This window comes from Chroicocephalus ridibundus, chromosome 7 (assembly GCF_963924245.1).
Source record: "Chroicocephalus ridibundus chromosome 7, bChrRid1.1, whole genome shotgun sequence".
Classification (NCBI taxonomy): domain Eukaryota; kingdom Metazoa; phylum Chordata; class Aves; order Charadriiformes; family Laridae; genus Chroicocephalus; species Chroicocephalus ridibundus.
In genome coordinates, this window is record NC_086290.1 from 8,058,103 (window position 1) to 8,073,098 (window position 14,996).

The 14,996-nt window shown below is 44.2% G+C and overlaps 2 protein-coding genes across 5 annotated transcripts in view; one reads left to right on the top strand and one right to left on the bottom strand.

The window, feature by feature from the left end:
* The window catches only part of TMEM163 (transmembrane protein 163), a 101,016-nt gene extending 99,327 nt beyond the window's left edge, over positions 1-1,689 (top strand). For both annotated transcript variants that reach the window (XM_063341910.1, XM_063341911.1), the window contains one exon: positions 557-1,689. In XM_063341910.1, the coding sequence (XP_063197980.1) occupies positions 557-617 (61 nt within the window). In that variant the 3' untranslated portion in view covers positions 618-1,689. The remainder of the gene's footprint in view (positions 1-556) is intronic.
* Positions 1,690-5,419: 3,730 nt separating this feature from the next.
* Positions 5,420-14,996, bottom strand: part of MGAT5 (alpha-1,6-mannosylglycoprotein 6-beta-N-acetylglucosaminyltransferase) — a 135,345-nt gene continuing 125,768 nt past the window's right edge. For 2 of the 3 annotated variants that reach the window (XM_063340803.1, XM_063340804.1), the window contains exon 17: positions 5,420-14,195. In XM_063340803.1, the coding sequence (XP_063196873.1) occupies positions 13,997-14,195 (199 nt within the window). In that variant the 3' untranslated portion in view covers positions 5,420-13,996. The remainder of the gene's footprint in view (positions 14,196-14,996) is intronic. The other variant, XM_063340805.1, reaches the window with a different exon arrangement.

Sequence of the window (14,996 nt, forward strand, 5' to 3'; positions counted from 1 at the left end):
AAAGTATTTATTTAAACATCCCAAACAGCATCAGAAGCATTTTGTACTGCTACTGAAACTCATGCTACGTACATGCCATCGCGCTGCTTGACAGCGTGCTCAGCCATTGTGTCACCAAGACACAACGAAGGATAAAACTAAATTCTGATTTGGCGACTACCCGGTTATATAGTTCGTGAAACTTCTGCAGTTCTCCTCTACGTCTTGCAGCAGCCTGGTGTGAAACAAGTTGCTACAACACTCCCTTTCCGAAGCCCCCACGGCGTCTCCAGCCAAAAGCGAGTGCTGCTGTGCGTTTGAATTTCTCAAGGCAGCCCTGCGGCCAGGCTTCCTAAAGGAGAGCCCCCTCTCCACACAGTTCGTTTTACACCCCCTTTTAGCAGAATTAATTGTAGGACGGAATTAATTCTGATCGGGAGAAAGCTCGATGAGGCTGTTACAACAGCAGAGTTCTTTTTAATTCATAAAATAAATGAATATTTATAAGTAAAGAGAACACCCCAGTTCCCGGGCGTTCCTGGTCTCTGCATCAACGCTCTTGTGCTTTCCTCTGCAGGTTGCTTATCGATATGGTACCCCGCGTAAGGCAAACGCGCCACTATGAAATGTTTGAGTGAAGATCACACCTTCTCCTCTGTAAGGACTGTAAAACTACAGCATCGTACATTTTGGCAAGTGGTGCCAACGGTATTTTACTAAATATGCAGTTTGTTTCCCGTGGTCTGGTTTTGTTGACGTTTGTTTTAATGGGAAATCTCTCTGTAAAACTGGCATATGTGCACACTGCTTGCAATTCAGCGAAACAGCAGCATTTTTTTTCAAGTACGCTATTGATTCCTGTGACAATAGAAAACATGCAGTTTGCAGTTTTAACCCAGCTGCCATGTTGTATATTCCAGAGTGAAAGTGTTCTTAATGGTGTGATAAGCCTGTGGGTAAAGAAGTGCCAGTTTCAGATCTTGGTTTTTTCCTCCTCTGGCCTGTATTTTCCCAAACACATGCTGTACCAGGAGTACAATCCTCGCTAACCTCTTCGGCTAACAGAGTATCCTATGTAGAGTCCTGACACCAAGAGCTGTGTTGCTTAAAACACTTAAGTAGCTACTTCCTCCCCTTCCATTCAAATAGACGCACAGAAAGAGCGGGTACAAACCTTTCTGTGATCAGAGAGATAATTCATTTTATCCTAAATTAACAGAAACTATACCTCTTCAATTTAAATTCTATTTTTCTTAACGAGACACTGTTCATAGCTTTGCATGGACCAAACAAGCACACACAGTATTACTGTACAGACCAAAGGCAAAAAGTCGTGCAAGGAAGAGGAGCTGCTTGGGGAATGGGATTTTCATCTTCTGTTGTACTTTACACAGAGGTACCAGCGTGCGTGACTTTGTGGTTGCTCTGTAGTCTGACGATGGCACAGCAGTGGCTCAATCTGGTGGCGAGGTACAGATCTATTTATTAGATTTAGATTGTCCTGTAAAGTGTTGCTCACCTTCCATCACGCATCTTCTATATTACTTAATAGCAGGTTAAATTATCAAAGAGTCTTGATGTATAATCAATAAAACTGGTATCTATTTTATACAGTATCTGTAAGTAACATTTGAAAACTTATTTCCAGAATGTATCATAGAACAAAGTCTTCCTGTATAGCAGCCTATTAAACTGGATTCTCTGGCTATATCTATTTTCTCTTGATTTTATATATTCCAGGTTGGTTTTCACAACACAGAACCAGAATTGTTGCTTCTGTTTACACCTTACAGTTTGAAATAGGACCACAGTAAGTAGCCAAGTAGCCAGAAATGCCCGTGTCTACATGACAATAGACTACACAAACTCGAGTAGATGTACAATTAGACTGATTTTTTTTTTTTTTTTTTACTGGTGCCTTGTGATGGTAAAACCGTATTTCCCATCATATGGCACTTAGCAAGCCAGATCCTTAAGAATCTTTAGTAAAGGCCAACTCCAGACCACCCAAAGGTTTCCCTGACCTGCCAGTGCCTACATGAGCTGCACAATACGGATGACACTTTACGGCAAAATGATTTTTTTTTCTGCTCCTACAGTTTGTTTACACATATTTTGGGTCAGTTAAGTTTCTATAAATATTTGTATGCAAACTTTATAATACTGTTGCTATCAGTGGTGATGCTGCTTGTGCCTTGCTGTCATAGGATGATGTCAGAGATCATCATGTCACTCATGTAAGCACGTACAACGCTTACAAAGCACCACTTCATAAATGCATTCAGCAAGGACTCCAGAAAGTATAGGAGTTGTCACTGTCCTCATCCCAGGTGGATTTTTAAGCATCAAATACCACCCCAAGACCCTTTCTTCCTACACAAGTTCCTGATCCATTATCCTTGGATCCAATGAAGTTATCCTTAGCCAATGACGTTTCACACTTCTTCCTGCAGCTCTGGAACGCTCTCAGGGGATGTTTGTAAGTAAGTACAGACTCCAGCTGCGTAGCCTTTGAAAAGGAGATGCGGTTAAAAAAGTTAATCATACTTTTTCTTATCAGATTAAATTAAATCAATTGCAAAAGCTTTTCGGTTACCACAGGTGCTTCAAAGCATTTCTGATATTAGCAGGTAAATACAAGAAAATAACTGAAATACTTGTGATACGTAAAAGACCAGAAGATAATGATACTCGGAAATGAAAGCAAATACCTGCTGCTAAAGCCAGCGAGCACCAGGGAGCCCTTGTGTGGTACATGACAATAGAAGAGAAAATAACTGCTCATCCAATTCACGGAGCTACTACGCTCTAGCCAGCCACCCTCAAAGGTAACCGTTTCTATATTAGTTTCCTTTATTAAATGTCTGTGCCAGTTGATTTTCTATCTATGCAATAACAAGCGTGCTTCCAGCTGAGCTAAGCGAAGGTGGACTTTTTTTCAAAAGCTGAAATAGCTCAAAAGCACTTGGACTAATCACCCAAAACTGGGCACTGCCCAACATAATACTTTGCTTGGTGATCACAGGCCGCAGAAGCGTGTCAGCACTGCCAAGTCCGCTTTGGTGTGCATGGGACACAGGGCAGGAGCTTCAGTCTTCACACAAGAAACAGCACTGGCCAGTACAGAGACTGCAAACTGACACTTATTAAAGTCTGGCCAGACTCAGAATTGCAAATTAATCCCTGAAAGTGACTACGAGTCTGAGCAGGGGCTTTGAATTTGGCCATATTGTTCAGCAGAGAAGGAAGCTATCGGGAACTCTTACAGTAAGGATTATACCAGCTGCAGTCTTGAATCCCAAGCCATGCCCCGTGTGCCCCAGGTAGGCACGAGGTCGGTTTTTAATAATGGAAAATGATAGTGGTCCACTTACAGCTAAATGCTAGATTCTTTGAACCCAGATTGTCATCCAGAAATTTGCTGATTTAGATCCATTTCACTTCTAGCAATATTAGGTAAGCCATAAATAAGCTTCATCCAACCACGATGGAAAAATGGAGCCTCAAAAGAAGCTCCTTGCTGAAAATGGTGCTCCAGAAATGGATCTGAAGTAACGACCCCAGACAAGATGCTTCTCAGACGTGGTCAAATTCAGCTCTAGGCACACCTGCATCTGGGAATGCACCATAGCGTTGCACACCACTGATAGCACCATTCGCAGTTCTGCCGTCCCAGCTGCCTGGGAAGAAAATGCAGCTGTTTCTGGCGTTCTGTGTTTTTTTTGGTGGGCCAGCTCATGGAGCTGCTAGGTCACTAGATAAGTATTAAGTCTTATTAATCCACAATGGCAGTGCATTTTTCCTAGCTAGTCAAATTTATACTCAAGGAATATCTTTACTAACCGTTTTCTTTTCAAGTCTGTGAGGCTGGAGTATTAACGAGGCCCCGAGAGCAGCCAGCTGCCTCCGCAGCGCCAGGGAGAAGGAACCGCTGAAGCTGTTGCCCAGCGAGTATCCCTGGGGAGCACGGGCTTGTGTGGCTGTCGCAGCCTGCAGGTAGGGAAGCGTTTGGCTGTGCTCGCAGCACCTGTGATTCCTCACCACGACTCCCAAGAGCCTGCCTGGGTGCGCTGCCACCAAGTGGTGCTGTGACAAAGCACATCAGGGAGCCCGTGGCCGTGTTTATGGAGGAGCAGTAACCGCGCAGGAGGCGCACACAAAAACACATTCCTGCGGCCTGGCATGTGGGGCCGGGTTACGCAATCGGAGAGCGTAATTAAATCAAATAGCAGAGAAGGCAGGGATATTTCCCTCTCCTGTTCCTCCCACGTTTGGGAGCTGATGTTTTCCTTTCAGCCACAGGAGCGGTATTTGAGGCAGCGCTAAACGTTTCTTGACTTTTTACCTGTTTAATGTGATCGGTTGCCCACTCTGCTGCTCCTCTGGCAGCCTCCAGCCCGCTCACTGGGAGCGGATCAGGAGAACCCCAGCATCCAGATCCAGCAGGGACTGACATGGGCACCAGCAAAAACGCTGGGATGCAGGGAGGCTGGAAGTACATTTAGCCAAAGCCTGGGCAGAAGGGCTGCTCTTCTAAGTGAGTTTGGCAGATAACTAGGAAACATCCCATTTTGTCAGCTCACGCTGTTGCAGCCAACCCCATTATTCTGAACTCGCCTCTCAATGACACGGGCCTTGCAGGATGGTCACCCGTCACCACAGAGCAAGGAGCAGAGTCAGGGCGGCACCTATTCAAAAGGACCAAGTGACATCAACTTCCTTTTACCAGGGCTGAGCCTCAAGCAGAACCCAAGCCTGCAGGGCGGCCTTGGGCAAATCCCATCCATCTCCCCCTCCGGCAGCAGGGAGGAAATTAAAGCTGAGGGGTCTCTAGTGGTTTAGCGGCTTTCACTTCAAAGATCCGCTGTACCGATTACTTACATTGCAGGCAACAGTTGGTTCTTGCTGAAACACCAAAGGCTCACACTTTGGTACATCGTCTTTAGAGGTGGAATTACTGTTTCAGCACTTTTGTCCAGCACTTTCCTGCTTTGAAGTGTCCCTCCCCACAAACGTGCTCACAGATGTGCAGGAGGCAGATGCCTTCGGCCAGCCAGCGCTCCCAGCTCCTGCAGCGAGTCCCCAGGGAGGGATGACCTCCAAGCCAAGGGGACACGGGACAAAGCAGGTCACACAGTGAGACTTACCAGCTGGGGCCTCTTCGGTGCAAACAATGTTCTATTTTTTTGGCAACAATGCTTTACTACCGTGATTTTAGTTAAATGCAGTCTCCATAATCAGTAAAATAATAAAATGCGCAAGACCCACAAGCACAGCCAGGAATACTGGCTATCGTAAGGCTGCTGGGCTGCTCTGTCTCTTGCACGCTGGAGAGGAAACGTCGGTGTGAGGTGAGGCTTTTGAGAGCAGCGCAGAGTCCCTGCAAAACGTTTCCATCTGTGGCCTCTCCTCTACCAGCTGGAGCCTGACTGAACCCAGTCTAAGTGTGTGAGAGTTGAAGTATTTAGTATTTAAGCTCCCCCAATGATCTTTCCAATACAGCTGCATGGCGTGTGTATTTTTTTTTATTCCAAGTTCCAATTTTCATACAATTTTTTTCCATTATGTGACTGCAACGCAGCCCACATCTGACTCTTGCTGCTCACCATTTTACAGATGTCTCCTTATAATGTCAAAGCTGAACGATAATTAGGGGAATGAAACAGGAAGGAAAACGTTTCCAAAGATAACCAGAACAAGGGACTGAACGAGCAGAGTTCTCCGCTAGTTCATTTAGACGTTAGGAAACATTTGGGAATTGTGGTATGTTGAATAGCAACACAGAACCAACACAATTTTCACCCATTTTAATCCAAGGTAAAGTATGCCGAGGAAATACCCATAAAAAGGGGCAACACGCAGGACATTCCCGTACTTCAACTCGCTGGAACAGTAATAAAAGGCTCTTGCAGAGGCGCCGCCAGCACTGGGCAGCAGGAAACCATCATGTGTAGCCACGACGCACTAAACTCCCTAATTCTGGCTAGTGAATATCCAAGCCCAAGCCACGAGCCCTCTCCCACCCCGCAGGCCTTTCGCCTTCCCCTTCAGTTTGACATTTGGATGGATGCTATTGCTCATCAGTGTGCTGTGTCCTTAATTGGGACAGGGAAAACAAAAAGGATCCCAAGTCGCTAGTTCCTGACTTCTGTACTACTCTGATTTTGCATTACTCAGGTATGTGTGACCCCATGTAAAAAAAAACACCCCAACATAAAAAGAACCACCCTTGGAAAAAGGTATTGTAAGAAAGCGAGGAGTTGCTTCTCCCCAGTGTAGTTTTAAAAAGTACGTAGCAGCTACCTTACAGACACACATTTTCAGAACAGATTAAAAAAAGCTGGTCTTTGGGGTTTTTTTGGTTTGTTGGTTGGGTGATTTTTTTACTATTCATTTTACTGCTCCCTGCTGCGCCAGCATTGGTTGTTCTATTGCTCTTGGCCACCTCCACCGAAACCTCGCAGCATTCCCAGCAGAAGCTGAGGACAGAGGAGCCTTCCCTGGGTCTCGGCCGGGCTCATGGAAAATGGGGTGGGCAGAAAGAGCCCTTCGGCAGAACGGCTGCAACTGAAACGAACGGGCCATTCCGCAGAAGTTTCACTCTGTGGACATTTCTATTGTACATCTTTTTTGATATACGTGTGCTGGAAATTTCTAGGAAACCACGAATTCCTAACTACCGGGCTGGCAAAACTGCCCTCCTAGAATGAACCTTGATTTTATCCATTATCCAACTTGGATTTAAAACAAAACAAAGCAAAAGGTAAGTACTCGCCTGTTGTTCCTATGGCCAAGATGCGGGTGGATGGGACTGTCCGTGCTCCCCTCTGTGGCCAGCAAGAGAAACGCCCAGCTGCGGAATTGCCAGGATAAACCACACGAAGGCAGTTTTGGATAAAGGGCAGCTCACAGACTTCCCATTTAAGCACAAAGCAATTAATAATCCAAATCACACAAGAAAAAGGTTTATTGAAAAATAAAGTTCTCCCTAGTTTTTTTCTACAACAGTGAAAACAAAGCATTTTTCTATGCCATTAAAGTACAGACATTTACTTTTCTAAAAAAAAAAAAAAAAAAAATATTAAAAAAATCCAATCCTATTGAACCCCAGTAACTTGACGGTATCTGAACCACTGTGTTCTGTTCTTTCTGCATCAAACTGCTTGAACATAATATAGTGGAACACAACCATTTAAATAAAACAAAGGATCAACCTTTTAGGAGAGAATTCAAACCAAACACCCATAGTACCAGCCCGACCCCGAAGTTCTTATGTGCATCTAAAAACTCTCACTGACTCCAAATTATTATCTGCAAAAAGCAGCAATCTTTCATTTTTGCAGATTTCCGGAAGTTTTGTTTGAATTTAGGGTGCTACAGGGATCGTTCAGACTTTGCCCCCCTTGGCCCATGGAGCGAGAGGCTCCTCCCGGGAAAGGTTCAGCCCAGAAGGCCAAGAGCTGCCCCCAGTTGCCCCCTGGAGGCCGGTCCCACAGGGGTCAGCCGCAAAGCTCAAGGAGAACAACTTCTCCAAGCTCAAACTAGCTTCGTAAATATTCCCTTCTGTTTTTCCTTTAGCTCTCTCAGAATCTTCAGGGTAACTTTTCTCATAAAATTTACTCCTTTTTTCCTCTGGTAAAAACTGCCATCTCCTCCTCCTCTGCTGCATTCCTTTGCGAAACCCAAATAAACCCATGACTTCTTAAAAATGGTTTTCCCTGTCGCTGTACTGCAACAGACCTGTTAACGAAGGCAACAAATTAGTTCGGGGTATAACCCTATTAAAATTAACTGCCTTCAGACAGCAAGTTAGACTTGATTGATGGTGGACCTATCTGATACTTCAAACTACTTTGCAGCTGGTGGAACGCAAGCCAGGACGTGTCGCATGGCCTTTGCCAAGTGCCTGGATGGCTCCAGTGAACGTGGTATTTACACGCTCTCCTTAAAACCAATGATTTTGCTGGCTCCTGGAGGATGGAGCCCCTGCCCTGTGGCCGCCCACGAGCGGAGCAGCAGTGAGCAAGGGCTAGTGTTCGAGAGCGCAGCACGGCCACGTTGCCCTGTGCAGGGCAGCAGCCGCGTGTTGTCGCTGCTGTGAACCGTGAGGACAGCGGGGCCGCAAGGCCGCACATCTGCGAGCCCTGACACAAGGGGACAAATCCTGTGGCGTGCATAGCCCACCTGAGTTAGAGGGACCTCCCTCATCTTCCCCAGCAGAGAGAGGGGTATCGTGCACCTGATCACAGCTGAATGTTTAAAAAGCGGCCTGTGTGGGGAAGGCGGAGTTATCACTCGTGTCATCAAATCTTTGAGGACCTGATTTTGTTTACCCATTTCATAAACAGGTGGCTTAGTGCTGTTGAGAGCTCTGCCAAATTAAAACATACTATCGTATGTTCCTAATTCTATGAACACGCGAAGGATTACACCTACAAAAGCAAGACACGCTGGCAACGGTTGCACCTTGTTGCTTTTCCCTTAAGAAAGAACACAAGCGAGCCTCATCGGAGGCATTCTGGGGTCCAGCCTCTGGTATTTTCAACACATTCCTACAGTAAACATTTTACACTTGATACACGGAGTTTGCTGTTTACACATTCCATTTAAATATAATATTCGGAAATTACAAACTAATTTTAAAAAAACGCTATAGAGCTGCTTAAAAATATGAAGATGAGATTTAAGTTACTGCCCATAAAACAGTATGTTTTGATGTTACATTTACAGCAAGATTATTAAAGCATATCTCAACGAAACCATGTCTGTCCCTGGCCTTTTTCAGCCTGAACGAAGGCGTACATCTGTCAGTGCATTATTCTCCTCCGCTTCACAGCCCTCCCTAAACCCATGGGACCGAAGGAGAACCAGAGATGGGAAGAGATGGCAAGTCCGAAGCTGAAGGCAGAGCAGCTGGAGGGCAAACGCCACTGAGAAACAGCCATGCCAAAATGTTATAGCACCCCTGGAAAAACGACTGTGAAATTAAAAACTGGTAACTACTAACCTCTTAAAAAGAAAAGACACCAAACAACAAAACAAACACCCCAACCCAACTCCAAACTGTAGACGGAACAGCCATTTAGCCAGGTTTTCAACTGACATTTTAATAATAAGTAACACCAACTTAGAGATGATACACGCTGTAGCAGCAAGAGAAGCCGGCTGCTGCTATGTGTACAATATAACCTGCAGCGTCTGGTCTTTATCTTGGAAGATACAGTGCTTTATAATTATTAAAAAGGGAGAGCTGCTTTTTTAATTTGAAGAAAAATGAACGGAGGAGTTCTGCTACCACTGAAGCCAGTGGGAGTCATGAAGTTAATTAGACTTGGATGAGATTGTATCCAGCCCGATCCATCCCACTTAATTTACGTTACTAGCAAAATCTGGTCCTGAAATGCACCAGGAACAAAATACATACCTGAGAACGCAATTTGGGTTTTGTTTACATGAGAAGTGCTGCAAGCTCATAAATCACCTTTGTAATTTAGCCGGGCCGCTCATTTTTGCGAGGGGAGGGCACATCTTTTGTGTCCAGGATAAACCAAGGACCTTGACTAGGAGTTTAAGGGATGGTAGTACGAGATGAGGTGAGGAGAGACACGTCGGCTAACAGCCCCATTTGTGCCCGATACCCACAGAACCTTCCAGCTGAATATCCAGAGTTGCCTCCCCGCTGAGAGCTGTCAATTTAGGTATCGTCAAAGGACTCTATTCTCCTGGTGGCGCCAGGAATCACCCCCTGCACCTCCATCTACGCGGGGCTTTATCCAAAACCCCAACACCTCACAAACTTTAATGTGGATCTTCAATTTTCCTGCTGGTCAAAAATCAGCTACAGCTGTTTCTAGAGCTTTTCCTTGGGGAATGAACGGCTTTAGTTTGCTCTCTGGTCATCGAACAGACATCCCATCCCAGCAGGAGCTCTCACGGCAAATTACAGATACTCTGTAAAGCGTAGCAACGTTTTGCAAGAATTATTAAAGTTCTAGTATCTTTCATCTTACTAACCCTTACCTTAGAGTTTCAGAACAGATTTCTCCACTACTTAAACCCATTCAAAATTCACACCGCTTGCGTGTATCACAGAGTCACCAAGCGCTATTTTTACCTGGAATTAGTGTTCCATTATACTTGTTCAGACAGTGCCCATATTCCAAACACTCATCCAAACCCCCAAGAAAGTAAAAAAAAGGCACATAAAACATTAAATATTTGTAGGAGAAACATAATCTGATATAAACAAGCCAACACACAGCTGCAACTATAAATTACAAAAAGAAACATAGAAACTAAGCAAAAAATGCAAAAAGCAACTCTATTTATACATGTGCAAATCAACTTGCATATATGAAATAAATGAGGTTTTTATTGGCATTTTTAAACAGTGTGTATTTACCAACTTTACCTTTCAAAGGCAAGCCTTTTACGTTAATTTTAATAAATATGTAAATGCTTCTCTCAAGTTTTCTAATCTCGTAGGAACAAGATTTTTGAAAAAAACTAGGTCACATACAAAAATACAAAATTTTAAAACAAAGAATGTCTTGATATGAGAGATATGTTTCAAAGCTTGGAAAATGTTTTTATATGCAACTTTTGTTGACACCTTTGTGCCCATCAATCGCTGATCAATCTATTCAAATGCAAGTCATGCAGGAACCTGATTTCTGAGGAAGGGAAGCCGCGAGCTTCACCGTCAGAGAGCAAGAGCAGCGCAGCCCCCGCCCCGCCAGCCTCGCTGAAGTGCCAGGATTGGGCCCCACCTCTGGGCTTCAGCTGGGGAGGAAAACGGTTACAGAACTTGGACAGAAGGCTGCTCTCTATCCTGAAACGCGGATATCTATTAGATGTTTTAGTAAATAACTCAAACTTTGAAATAGCCCTGCGGGGATTTGCCTGAGCGCTTTATGTGCGGAAGGATTCGGTTATTTCTGAGTGCAGGGACAAACCCTGGTTGTGACGGGGGAGCGCGGGAGCAGGTTGGGTGAGTAACGTTCACAAAGTTTATGCACTTACAGCTCTCTCACGATAGTCTCCTTTTATAGAAACTTAGACTGATGCTCTTTCATAAAAGTAGTATTTCTTCTGAAAAAAGAGTTTAAAATTAATACTAGAGGCCCATCAAATTATAGGTCTTGATTCTTTTTTTTTTTTTTTTTTTTTTGCTTTAAGATTAACGAGTCTTCTCTCTAGATTTCAGTGGAAATAGGATCAGACCCAACCGATCCTGAAGCCAATTTGGATGTTGTGTCCCTGGCTGAAACGCAAGCGGCGTCGGGGTTTGCTGTTTCGTTTTGGCCACGGTGCAGTAATTCACTTCAGCAGACTAGAAAGAAAGAGCGCTACAGCGTGAAAGAGCCCGAGCTTAGACCAGCCTCTCCCTGCTCTGGTAAAGGCAAACTTAGCATTCAGCAAAGCACTAGACCAGAAAAATCTTATAATAACAAATACCCAAACCCTCCCATCTTTACAGGTTTAGAGGCAAAATAAAATGCAGAATGCCATGTGGACCATACAGTGAGGGGGAAACAAGCAAATATGTATTTACAGCAAAGAATTATACTACAGCAAAACCTACGTGTTTGGCATTCTTTAAGTGCACAGATACAAATCTTTGTTTCTGACGTAGTTCTGTGATATCTCGTTCCAAACTCATTTCCTGCCTGAAGAACCTCAGGCTGAACAGGCAAAGGCAAATTCTGCTGTTGCCTTTGCTTTCAGCACCAGGTCTCAGCGTACACATTTTACAACACAGGATTTTCCAGTCGCACAAATATGCACAGGTATGCGGGGAATATTTTATATAAATACAAAATGAATTGTTGAGCCTGCTCAGACCCACTTCCAATCCTCCTCCCCCCGGCTTTTCCAGCGTATTAAAACTATTGCAACCGACATGTGCTGAGTGAAGCAAATGCTGAGCTACGGCAACACTAAGGATTTTCATACTAGTTTGTGTTTGTTTTCTTTTCATACAAAAAGTTTGCCTCCCACTTGAGAGCCCAGCTGTTCTGGTTCTGGAAGATGACTAAAATACAGCCGATTCTATGATCGTGACACCCCAGTTACTGCTGATCGTGCCGTTCGGCAGCTCCCACTTACTCTGTTTGGGTTCTCAACAATCTCGGGATGAAGTTCCCGTGCAGCCCACAGCACGTTACGGAGCGTTACAGGATAACACATCAGGAGTGCTGAGGCAGGAAACAAAAAACTTGAAAAAGCTAATTAATTGCTTTTAAATTAAAACTTTAAATGTACACCCTTCTGTTCTCTGGTCTTGAGAAGTGATCCAAGATTAAACAGCATTTCCCTTGCTCGGTCTTTGGTAGGTCAAGAGACACATCGATATTCACACACAGATAATGAACGCTGGTTACGACAAAAATCCAAACCAACCAGATATAGCCAAGAAAGGAAAATTTTAAATATCTATGCTTTTCACCATTACCTGGCAATGTTAATTTTTATGGAAAAAAACCTCCACGTTGATTTTAGTTTTTTTCCAGTATGATCAGAGCACGTCCAACTGTAAACCTGCAGACTATGACCGCTTGCAAAACATCCCGCAGGTTTGTTTCTCACTCATCTTAGCGTGTCATTTGCTGACTACAAATGGTGCTGTCAAGCATGCCACCTTCTGCTGAAAATAACAGAAATTACCTCTATAAAAAGAAGGCGGTTTAGAAGACGCAACCTGCTGCTCTAAAAAAATGAAGTTTGACTTGAATTCCAAACTCTTGAATTGTTTTTTGTCTAAATTTGTAACTGGCATGCCTGCTAAAAAAAAAAAACCAACACAAAAACCCCAAACAAACAGCCCCCCCAAAACAGAAAAACAATCAAAGAACCCACGAGATTGATCAATGCTTTTTAGCAGTTGTTTGTCTCCTCTTACTTGTTCTTCAGAAAAAATTTCTCTTTAAAAACCTAGCTAGTTATGAAGACATTTTACATTTCTACCATACAATAATTATAGTTAGCTTAGTTTAACCTTTCTATGTCATTCAGCAACACTTTAACTACTGGAAGCCGTAGCAAACTGAGGCTCTAACAATAATATTGCTCCAAGGATGCTGAATACTTTTTGCTTCACACAGTATTTCTAGTAGACAGACTACAACAGAAGCATGGGCAAATTCCAAGGATTACTCTCTAAATGGGACCAGTAAACTGTGACAAGTCCATTCCGAAAATGGCAGTATGTTTTTGTAGCTTTTCCACACTGAAGAATGCCACAACCCCAGTCGGTTGTCGAGTCACCGAGATGATGTGTCACCCGCTGGCAACTGCCGATTTGCTCAGTCACGATACTCTCTGTTGAGGCTGCTCTGATGCAGCAGCTGTGATGCAGACAATGCCTTCTTGTCGACAAGATTTAAAAAAAAAAAAAAAAAAAAAGAAAGAAAAAGAAAAAAAGGACTGGGCCCAGATAACCCAAGAACAGGGTACAGAGCTATCTTGTGATTCCGAGCTCTTGTGAATTAAACCGCTTTATAGCCATTCGGGCTAAAGCAGTACCCAAAACAGTGCACCTAGAATAAAATGTTAGTCCTCCCTCCCCTGCACCCCCCTCCCTCAAGCACACTTTTTTCAATTTTCTACTGGAATGAAGTTGAGATCCTTTAGCTAACCATGATGGGGGATGTCCTAACTCATTAAAAAAATAGAAAAGACTTCACCAAAACAACAGAAAAAAAGAAGTTTGATGAGTCTGGGAATTTTCTACAAACTATTCTGTGCTGTCATCTTCAAATCACTGTAGAACATGAGACTCGTTTCTCTTCGCAAACAGATGAAGGAATCGGAAGAGTTACACTGCGAACGTTCTTATAGGAAAAAAAGATCAGTTAGCTGTTTGTTATGAATCCCTCCTCTCTTAGTAGATAATTCTGCCCAGCAATGATAGCTCTGCCTGCAGCGAAAAACCTGGACAAAAGTGCAGGAAGTAATAAGTAGCTCCTCTCCAAACTACTTACATTTTGTCCTCAACTCAAAAGAAGCTCTGCTGCTGCTATAGGCAGTCTTTACAAAGCGCAACCTGCCCCTTGATATAGTCTCTGCAGGGGCAGATTCTTCTGTGGGTTGGGTGGGAGCCGGCACAGCTGAACAATAAGAGGTCACCTTGGAAAACACAGTGCTTCCTTCTTCCGTCAAAAGAGGGGACCAGAATATCATTTGCAGACTCCATGGTGAGACATTCGATATTATGCCTAAAAAGCAAAGCACATGATCTAAATCACAGTGGAGTTTACAGGAGTTCGGTACAGTTTTCATCCTTCCTCACTGAAAATAAAAGGAAATGCTCTATTACATCCTAAATCAAGTACATTTAGAATTGCAGATTGCCAGAACATGACTCTCATTTCTTTTTGCCTGCGCAGATTCTCTCTGCAGAGGGCAGCACAGCCTTTCCAGCTTTACTCTTTTCCTAAATATTAATGAAAGGAGTTGAAAAAAATGCTTTTGACTGTTCCCCAAAGTGTAATATTTAAATACACCACAGATTTCTAGTAAGACAAAACCAAAGTATCCGAAATCAGGAGATTTTCTGGTTGGTATCACAGGGATCTCCCCCTGGCAAGCCACAGGGTGCCAGGCCGCTCTGGGGAGCCGGGGCTGCCACCAGCCCAGCCGAGGACCAGAGGATGCAGCGAGGACCAGGGGATGCTGCAGGACGAGGGGATGCAGCGAGGACCAGGGGATGCTACAGGACGAGGGGATGCAGCGAGGACCAGGGGATGCTGCAGGACGAAGGGATGCAGTGATGAACAGGGGATGCTGCAGGACAAGGGGATGCTGCAGGACAAGGGGATGCAGTGAGGACCAGGGGATGCTGCTGCGTTAGGGCAGGAGCCGGTCAGAGCAGGAGCCGCTGCTCCGAGGCACCCGCTAGCGTGAGCCAGCTGAAAAGAGAAAACTTCGACTTGCCATTTTCTGACCACAAAGCTTAAGCATGAGGGTAGCAATTCCAGCAGAGGCTTGTTTTTCACTTATTCTGGAAACATTGGTTG